Source organism: Daucus carota, chromosome 6 (genome assembly GCF_001625215.2).
Source record: "Daucus carota subsp. sativus chromosome 6, DH1 v3.0, whole genome shotgun sequence".
NCBI lineage: Eukaryota > Viridiplantae > Streptophyta > Magnoliopsida > Apiales > Apiaceae > Daucus > Daucus carota.
In genome coordinates, this window is record NC_030386.2 from 8,761,248 (window position 1) to 8,772,392 (window position 11,145).

An 11,145-nucleotide genomic window follows, 5' to 3' on the forward strand; every position below is an offset into this window, starting at 1 on the left:
GTGATAGACATCTGATATTATCTTAAGTTAACCTCAGGTCATTACCTCAGTAACTTTGATGCTGCCTTTACCTGTTACACTCGCCACACAGAACACAATCAAAAGTTCACAACAAAAACAAAGCCCAAATGATAAGGATTTATCTTTCATACAACATTTTATCATGACACTGATGCATTGCATAAAAAATCCCCACAACAGAAAAAACATTACAAAGCCAACCAAGACTTCCCTACAGTAACACTAAATAAACTACTCATCATCCTGAATCCCATGTAGAAACCCGAAATGTTTGCTTCTGCCCTCTGCTGACTAGCAGCTTTACATACCATTATAAGCATCAATTATGCAACAACTTCATCTTCCTCTTTCACTGAGTTTATAGTCTTGCCAACTTCATTTTTAGTTCCATGGATCCATCCTTCATCAAACGAATCAATACTTCCACTTAGTCCATCATCCAAGAAGTCACCCACTCGTTTCACTTTACCAGTGGGCAGCACAGGGTAATTCCCAGAAAAACAAGCATAGCAGAAGTTCTTAGAATCAGTTCCCATGAATCCTTTCATGCTGTCGATTGGCAGAAAGGCGAGCGAATCAGACCCTATGAAGTCCCTGATTTCCTCCACAGTCATTCTATTGGATATCAACTCCTCGGAACTAGGCGTGTCCACCCCATAATAACAAGAAGCAATTATAGGTGGGCTTGAGATCCTCATGTGAACTTCTTTGGCTCCTGCCTCCTTTAACAACCTTACAATTTTTGAGGAAGTTGTCCCCCTTACAATTGAATCATCAACAACAACCACCCTCTTTCCCTCCAAAACTGCTCGAACCGGAGACAACTTAAGCTTGACCCCGAAATCCCTAATCTTTTGTGAAGGTTCAATAAAAGTTCTTCCAACATAATGCGACCTGATCAACCCTTGTTGAAATGGCACCCCTGCTTTTGTAGCATAACCAAGAGCGGCTACAACTCCTGAATCCGGGACAGCAATCACAACATCACAATCAACAGGTGCCTCAGTAGCAAGTATTTCCCCAAACTTCCTACGGGATTCATAAACAGACCTCCCAAATACTACCGAATTAGGCAAAGCAAAATAAATATGCTCAAAGATACAAGCTTTCGGCACCACATGTTTCATTAAACAAAGCGAAGACTCAATTCCCGTATTATCCACCACAATAACCTCACCAGGTGCAACTTCCCTCTCATACCTAGCCTCAATCAAATCCAATGCACAAGTCTCAGAAGCAAACACAACAGCCCCATTACTCCTCCTACCCATAACCAAAGGCCTAAACCCATAAGGATCCCTAACCGCAACTAACTTCTCCTCAGTCAAGAACACCATGGAATAAGCCCCTTCAAGCTTCCCACAAGCCTCAACAATCCTCAAAAAGAACGGCCTAGCTTTACTTATAGCAATCAAATGCAAAACAACCTCAGTATCACTACTAGTCGTAAAAATTGAGCCATTTTCCTCAAGCTTAATCCTAAGTTCTTCATAATTAACCAAATTACCATTATGCGCAACACCAACAGAACCATATCTATATCTAGTAACAAAAGGTTGTACATTTTTCAACATAGAAGCACCAGCAGTAGAGTACCTTACATGACCAATCGCCGAATCACCCGGAAGCTGATCGAGCTTCGATTGATCAAACACTTCAGAAACAAGGCCAACTCCAGTAACAGAATGCAAGACATTGTCATGATTAGTAACAATTCCAGCCCCTTCTTGGCCACGATGTTGTAACGCATGTAAAGCCAAATAACAGAGTCTTGAGGCTTCTTGGTCCCCATAAATCCCCACAACACCGCACTCTTCTCGGGGTTTCTCATCAAAATCATCATCTGGGTCATGATTATTGGACGTCACAAAGGTGGAAATGGGGTTGTTTGAGAGAGCTGTGACAAGGGTTTTAGAGAGTGGGGGGATTGGGGTTAGGGTTTTAGAGAGGGAGAAGAGGGGTCTTTGATACGGGGTTTTGCAGATGAACAAATGGGGTTTTTGTGGCGCTAGTGACAGACTGTGTAGATGAGTGGCGGCGGCGGCCATGGCCATGGGAACAGGGGAGGACGACAGAGATTACACACACTAAAAACACACAGTTAACAGGGAGCAGGGTGGGTGGACACACGCCGCTATGTGTCTTCAACTTATAGTAGTAAAATAGTGCTGCAATCGCTTAAAATGAAAGTTGATTATTCTATAATATATTCGATATTTTGGAGTTCCGTGCAATAACGTAAAATTGTACTGTATGATATATTCGACATTTTGGAGTGTTTCGGGTAATAACGGAAAATTGATATCAGAATCATTTATATGTTTTTTAATGGATTGATCACTTATACTTGCAGGTGTATTGGATTGAGATTTTAAAGCATTTTTTTGCATTCATGAAATCCGAGAGTATTCGATTGAAATTGTTTGAAATCCATTAAAATTTTGAGGTATTCAATTGAGATTTCAAATTATGCTACAAAATCTGGTGGTATTCAATTGAGATTTTAAATTATGCTTTAAAATCCGATGGTATTCAATTGGGATTGTTTAAAATCCATTAAAATCTGATGGTATTCAAATGCTGATGGATTTTTTTGCATTTCATAAAATGATGGATTTTGTGGCATTCTTCAGTTTTGAAATTCCATTAAAATCAATGGGATTTTGAAGCATTGTGCTTAAATCCTATCAACTCTGCGACATTTTATCAAGAATCCGCACAAAATCAAAATCAGACACAATCCATTAAAATCCATAGACTAAAAACAATCCATTAAAATCCCAATCAAATACACCCCTCTTATTTTAATGGGGGTGTATTCGATTGGGATTTTAATAGATTGTTTTTTGTCTATAGATTTTAGTGGATTGTATGGGATTTTGATTTTGTGCGGATTCTTGATAAAATGTCGCAGAGTTGATGGGATTTAGGTACAATGCTTCAAAATCCCATTGATTTTGATGGGATTTCAAAAAACTTAAAATACACCGAAGAATGCCACAAAATCCATCATTTTATGAAATGAAAAAAAATCCATCAGCATTTGAATACCATCAGATTTTAATGAATTTTAAACAATCCCAATTGAATACCATCAGATTTTAAAGCATAATTTAAAATTCCAATTGAATACCACCAGATTTTGTAGCATAATTTAAAATCCCAATTGAATACCTCAAGATTTTAATGGATTTCAAACAATCCCAATTGAATACCCTCGGATTTCATAAAAACAAAAACATGCTTTAAAATCCCAATCCGATACACCCCTCTAAGATATATAAGCTTGTAATCCGTGCAAATGCACGTGACTCTTTTAATTGTTTTATAAATTCTATTCTTAATACTTTTAAAATGATGAAAAAAATTACTTATCAATAATAAATTATAATTTTAAATTAAATAAAAACAAAATATGAAATTATATTATTTTTAAGGTAGTATTATTTCTGCAGTACTAACCTCTTGTCTGTGTTTTTGATCACGTCTTGATTTTGACCTTTGTCTTCGTGTTTATTTGGTAGCATTGTTACATTATTCGCAACATCATTTATTATGATCTCTTTGTTATTCTTTTATGTGTCTTTTGAAATATTTTTCATGAAATCGTATGCTCGTCTTTTGTTCCTCTGATATATTCTTCTTTTGATATTAACAAAATTTTAAAAAAGGATTTTTACAAAGATGAGAGGAGAAATTAGTAAGCCTATGTATAGCGATTTATGTTCAAGATCTTGGCCAGTTTTATATCGGAAAGGTTTTGGTGTTGTCCAATGTGTTGGTATAGTATTTTTGATTAATTTTTATTTGTATGGGAGAATTTTGTATGTAATATCAACTTTATTACAATAATTTCACGTCTTTCTGTTAATTTTTTTTGTTGATGTGTATTTGTGTCGCAGGGTTCTATTCCTAAAGTTATTTATTTATTTTTATAAAAATTTATATGGTTCTATTATTAAAATTGGTAAACATAATTTGTTTTGAATTAAGAAAAAGAATCATAAACATGCAAGCAAAAGGTAAAATTTTTGTTTTGGATTAAGAAATGGTTTTTGTGTTCGTTCCCCACATAAATTCGCCTTATTAATATTAATATTGTGCATAATATTATTTTTTTAATAAGTATGTTGTTTAAGATAATATATTAGATAAAAATAGTTTTGTGACTGTGTGATTTTTATACTTCTACAATTAAAACTGATAGGAAATATTTGTTTTGGATTAAAAAATCATAAACATGTGAAAGATAGAATATGTTTTGGATTAAGAAAAGGAATCATAAATATGCAAGTAGATATAGTTGTTTTATAGAATAGAACATAATTTTGTTTTAATCTAACGGTGCTTATATGTTCTATATACGATCGAACGAACGGATGATAAGCTTATGGCAGTAAGACGACTAACCGGCCGTGCAACCAAATTATCTCCTTATGCTTATCATATATAAGTATATAATATAAAGGATCACGTTTTATGGAATATACAATGATATTAGAATATTTAAGTAATAAATATAATATAGTTTTAACTTTTTGTTATACAATATTTATAAACATCCAAAAACACGTAGATTATATTCTCTAATATAAACATCATAATACAATTACTTTTATAAATCAATGTTCTACAATATAACTCAAAAAGCAGAACATTAATCTTAATGCAGGTTAAAGTTGAAAAATATTAATATTTAAATAATAATTATGTTTAACACTACTTATAAATGATACATTATATATAAATTTGGATAATCAAAAATATTAATTATGATTAAACTAAAAATTATGACTGGTACTTTAATATTCTAATATTTTTGTATTACTATATGAACTTGAACTTACATATGAAATATATTTAAATATTAAAATTTAATGATATATAAAATTAAATAATTTATAAAATTATATTGGGCTTTTTTCATAAATAACCAAGTTTAAAAGAATTTTTGCAAAAATACTATCACTTTTTGAAACAAATTGCAAGAATACTATATTCTAAAAAATAGTTGCAAAAATACGGTGGTTGCATATGCAACCATATCTGCAACTGCTAGCTACCATGTATGCAACCAGAAATGCTACTTTGATTTTTTTTTTTTGAAAATTACATTTAGTTACATAATAAGTTGCAACTGGTTGCAAAGACAAACAAATGAATACCTTGCAGGGCTAATACTAATATAAACATTACAATCTCAGAAGCAACTAAAACAATAAACTAGAAATCAACTAAAAGCAACCAACCTTCAACCTCGTTAGGACATCACCACACACACCACCATACTAATTAAAACCCCTGACCCTCTCGATTTCTCACACACTCAGCGACCAATTATGAAATCAAATTTAATGAATCTCTACTACAACATGAAATGACTCAACACTAGCATCCTCTTCTTCGTCACTCTCGTCGTTGCCACACTCATCCTCTGCCGACTGGCGATACAATCGCCGTCGCTCGTCGCCGATGATGAAACTCCGATCCCAATAATCGGCGGAATCCTTCGCTTTCTTCAAGACAATGCGAGACAGAAAGAGAGCAATGATAGAGAAAAAGGAAAGTGAGGAAATGGAGATAGAGGAGAGAGAAAGAGAGGATATGGGGAGAGGGTGGAAGAAGATTGAGACAAAGAGTAAATGAGGAGAGGGACGATGAGTTTAAACAATAGAATGGAAGTACCGTATTAATGCAATTTACATCTCTTTTTTCCTACTAAAAACGTAAATCTGCAATTAGATTTATGAAGTAGTAAGTTTGCAATAAAAAGCTTAAAAAAGGGCATATCCGATAACTTCCCATTTATATTTTATAAGAATTTTAAAATACGTATTAAACGCGATCCTCAAATAGAAGTGCTTCGGGACAAAAGGATGACTTTTATGAGGAATTCTCCATTTGATGTCACACATATCAAATTTTGAATTCATTAGTAAAATTATATTATTTGTATAATATAATAATTTTCATTTCTTATTAATTATAAACATATTTCATTAATACAATCTCAGACTCTTATCACAACTCTAATTCTATAATATTTGCTTATACATTATTTTAATATGAATATAATTTTAAATACAATTATAAGTTTTTCATATTTATGAATATAATTTTAAATTAAATTAAAAAATTTCATATTTACTTTTACATAATAATAAATATGTTATTTGACAATGCAAACAATAATATAAAATGTAGAAGGGGGGTTGAATACAATCTACAAAAATTTTGAACTATTTTTGCCTAACAGATTATATTCAAAACACAAGAGATAATAAAAAGATAAACAGAAATTTAAAGAACAAGGATCTTAAAATTTCAGGTGGGTTGTTTAGTCCACCTGAGAGATTTTTCTATTAACAGCCTCCCAAGTAAATATTACTTGGCTGCTTACTAAAGAATGAAGAGCAGAAGCTTACAATTTGTTTTTTGCTATTACTAGTGGTTTGCTCTTCGGTTCTCAGTGTTTGGATACAATGATATGAAAATTACAATGTGAATATATACTACTACAAACTAAGCTAGTCTGCAAAAGTATAAACCTACTCCTTTTTTAACTGGTACAAATATTAAATTTCTTGGACTTGATAGTACTTTTGGCAGCTTGAAATTCTTGTTGCTTTGCTAAAAATGGTAGGCTTCGAGGTTCTCAATATTTGACTAAACTACTTTTGGTTTACCTTCCAAAACTGGTGCAACACCTTTCTCATCAACCCACGTGCCTTTTGTCTTTTACTTGACTTGTAACTGTCAATTGGTAGTCATCAACCGCTAGTAAGGATGTAGCCGTTGATAGCTTCTTGAATCATCAATTGATAGCTTAACTTGATTAGCCATTGATAGGATAGATGTAGCCGTTGATAGATTATTTATTCAGCCATTGATGCTTTTGATTAGCAATTGATCTTCACTTCACTTGTACAGATTACATGACTCCAAATATTTACAATTATGCCACCCTATCTATACATCCATTGATAGAACAATTGCTATACAGGCTGATCACTAATTTTTCTATCAACTGCTAAGATTAAGATACTATAGTTTTGTTATAGTACCACATCAGCCGTTGAAGAGTTATCAGATAAATTGCTACTACTAAAAGTATGGTAGCCATTGATTATCTGCATTGGAATTTAACTAAGTACAAGATAAAACAACTTTATATCATCAATCATCACATATTCCTAACAATCTCCCCCTATTTATATCCGTTAAGAAATTTCAGATTTAAATCTGGGTGCTTGATGATAACAAAACATACTACCATAGAACATTACAAAGATTTTTAACTGAACTGAATAAGATTGCAAGAGTATAAATGGCAAGGGGAAAAGAGAGTATAGTAGAGATGAAGTGCTCCTCTAGACTGAGCAAATTAGATTCATTTCTTTTCTCTTGCTTTGTCTTCAATCCTTTTGCTGAACCACTTCTTCCCTTGTTTTTCCAATTTGATATTGATCTCTCTTTGCAGATCTAGAATGAAGTCAGCTTCCTCAGGAATCTTTTGTTTGAGCTTCTTCAGCATGGAAGAGTGTCATTAACCTTAGCACGATCCTTCAACCTAAAGAATCTTTTATTCCTTGTTCATCCCTGAATGTCATTAACCTTGAAGGTTGATCATGAATTATTTTGCCCGTTTCAGGGAGGGACAATCTTAATGGTGGGTCTGTTGGATTGCTCCAGCTTCTTTGAATTTCTTCAAACTTCCTTAGAATCACGCCATTTGCAAATGCACTATTGGTATCCATCTTCATATAAACAGTCTTAATGAGAGCATAGTAGTCTTGATCAAGAATTCTTTGTAAAGGCCGAATGATCCTGGGTCCAGTTTTATAGTGAAACTCCAACCTTTCAGGATATCTGTTAGTTGTTTGCAAAACCTTTACCCATTCCAGTTCATTTAGGTACAGCTCAATGGGAGGTTGTTCACTAATGTGAAAGGCATAGGCAAAATTTGACTTTGGAATCTTGACAATTTCAAGTACAGGTGGAATTACAACTTCTCTAGTTGGAGATTGTACATGAACTGGCCCAACGAGATCAAATCTCTTAGGATTACCATGCTTCTTCTCCCTAATCTGCACTTGCATGACTTTTGTTCTTGAAAAAGATTTATTTTTCTTAGATCCAAGAGAGTCAGCCATCTCATCTTCTTTGGATATAAATATTTTAGGAAAATTCATTTTTGACAAATCAAACTCCACAGGCTCCTCTTTAATCTCATCAGGGTTGATATTGAATTATGGAAAATCACAAGTTGAAGAAGGTGGTTTTTGAATTTCAGCTTGTCTATCTGACCTTTTGGTTCTCTCCTTTTGTCTTGACCTTTTTGCTAGCTGCTCAACTTCTAGATTTGATTGCTTCTTTTTCTTACTCTTAAAATTTTAAGTTCTTCTTTGCCTCATCCAGAATTTGCTGTTGAAGAGCTAGATTAGATTCTTCACCCAATTCATCTCTCAGCTCATCATCCAGTTCAGCTTGAAACTGTTCAATAAATCTTTGAAACTAAGCATCATCAACTATGATGGATCCTTTTAGCCTTTCCTCTTCATCTTCTTTGGCTTTTGAGTACAAGGGGTGTCCAGGTGGAACACAAATAATTTGATCATTCCTTGTAATAAATGCAAACTCAGATCTCCACAAGCTATCATGAGCTAATTTTCCAACAAACAGCTTTGGCTTTACAGGCTTTCCTTCCTCAACATCCTTCTTTTCTCGCTCAACCTTTTCTTTCTCAGCCTTTTCTTGTTCTTTTTTCTCTTTTTCATCTTCATCCCATTTCTTTCCGAATTTTCCCATATGACTAGCAAGATCAAGCAGCTTATACTTGTTAATCTTAGGCATTCGAAAATCCTTAACAAATTTATTCTTTCCATGAGGCTTCTTTGGAGAAGGGGAATGAACAATGCAAGGTCTAGACTCATTTAAATGAGAAGACTCACCTCTTGTTTTGATGCTTTTCATAGAACCACTTTCAGAGGAAACTTTAGGTGGCTCCTTCTTCTTCTCTTCCTTTCCTTCTTCAGCCACAGGAGGAAGAGAAGTTGAGACTATAACAAGCTCCCCCTGTGTAGTTGACTCTGTTTACTTGGACTCCCCATGTGCAGTTGACTCTGTTTGCTTGAGAAGTCCTGCAATAGGCTCCTTCTCTTTTTCTTGAAGCTTTAGTGGTTGGAAGATGGTTGTGTACTTGTAGCAGCAATAGTAGAAGATTCTGTTGTAGACTTCTCCCCCTTTTTGTTAGCATCAAGCAATGGAGGATTAGGAATGCCTTGAGCCTGGAACAGTGAGAGAAATAGCTTCTGATGATTTTACCCGATTGAGTTGACCCTCCATCCGTGTCACCCTCCTATCCAGCATGGCAATAGAAGCATTCAAGATTGGCTCATGTTCTAGCCTTGACCTCAGTCTCGAAATTGTGCCCATGGGAACCCTGTCTTCTAGATTTTTCCAATTTTCCACCTTCAAGGAAGTCATAGAAGACTTCAGGTCTTGAATTTCTTGCGTGACTTGGTTAAAATGAGACTTGTAAAGCCTCAAGTTATCCTTGACAAACATAATTAGTGTCTTCTTCATGCGGTCTTCATCATCCTCCCATTCCATGGCTCTCTTGTACTGCCTCAATACTTCCTTCTCAGAATCACCAGCTGAATAATTATGATTGAAAACCTAGTGCTTCCTATGCTTGGATATTAAATTGCTCAGCCAAAACTGGATAGACTGGATTGTCATGAGTAAATTGTGTAGAATCCAGAGCATTCATAGTAGGTTCCTCCCTTATTTTTATAGTACCTGCATTCACTACTACAAAATTGACTTTTTACGTCGGTTAAATTGTACATTATACGTCGTCTAAATGGCGATGTAAGGAAGGGGGACGTATAAAATAACTGTCTTTTACGCCGGTTAAAAGTGCGACGTATAATACTAAATATATGTCGCTATAAAACCGACGTAAATGAGTACAACACCAACGTATATTGTTCTGAAAGACCGACATATAAAAGTCCTACAACCGATGTAAAACCTCTGAAGACCGACGTATATTAGTTATCCTTTTACGTCGGGTATTTGTTTAACCGACGTAAATAATATACATACATACATATATATATATATATATATATATCTAAATTTATACTGAACTTGCCAAAAAAATTCTTAACACCATGATAAATAAAATTAAATATTTATTATTACAAATTTGTAAACACGTCTGCAATGACCAATGAGTATAAATTCCTGATCTATACATATCACTAATTTCTGATGAAACATCAGTCTATGATGCCATGAAGCTTGGCTCCAGGAAAACCAGTAAATCTCCTGCTTGACAGCTTTCAACTAGCCATTTTAAGGCCTTTGGCATGTTACTCCTTAACGGTACCCGCGATGGATCCTCTTCATCCCGTGTCATGTGTCACAACCTATTCTCCTGTTTATTGATATCATTGTAAGTAATTTATGTAATCAATTTGTGCATTCATATATAAAGCTATTATTGTAAAAATGACACACAACATCTCACTATAGGGGCTAGGAATCCTTACATTGTCAACACCTTGCTTTGAGACATGTAACGAAAATGAGGCTGAATGCATTATTGGAAAGAAGAAAACACTATTTTACTTTGGTTTAGTTCTGACACAGGAGGATTAGCCAGTCGGAAACTGTCCGAATACCAGTTTTCAAAGAAACAGGAAGGAGCGACCACAAATACAAACAAAAAAGAAAAAAATTGTGATTGTGGCTTAGGCAAGAAACTAGGCTGTTGTTTTTCTATAGAAAAGAATGATGCATTAATAATTTTAACATAATTATGCGTTGTTTTTTATGCAAGGTATTATTAACACTGCAACAATAAAATTTTAATAGTGCAGAGTACAAACAATAAGTAAACTTAATTTAATGCGGAAATAGAGCACTGTTAATACAGAAAATCTATTACTAAATATTACTAAATCTATTACTAGCTAGATATTAGTATGAAACTGAATTGGCTAGTATTCCTAAAGTCTGGACAAGTACTATTTAGAAACCTAATCTATAATCCTTCTTATTTGAAATTTTAAACTACCTGTACATATCCTACTAATCAGTAACTAGTAATATAGT

The 11,145-nt window shown here is 34.0% G+C and overlaps 1 protein-coding gene across 1 annotated transcript; it reads right to left on the minus strand.

The window, feature by feature from the left end:
• Nucleotides 1-344: 344 nt before the first annotated feature.
• On the minus strand, nucleotides 345-2,075 carry LOC135147180 (amidophosphoribosyltransferase, chloroplastic-like). Its single transcript, XM_064080032.1, has one exon. The coding sequence runs from the start codon at nucleotides 2,073-2,075 to the stop codon at nucleotides 345-347; it is 1,731 nt and encodes a 576-aa protein (XP_063936102.1).
• Nucleotides 2,076-11,145: the final 9,070 nt, after the last annotated feature.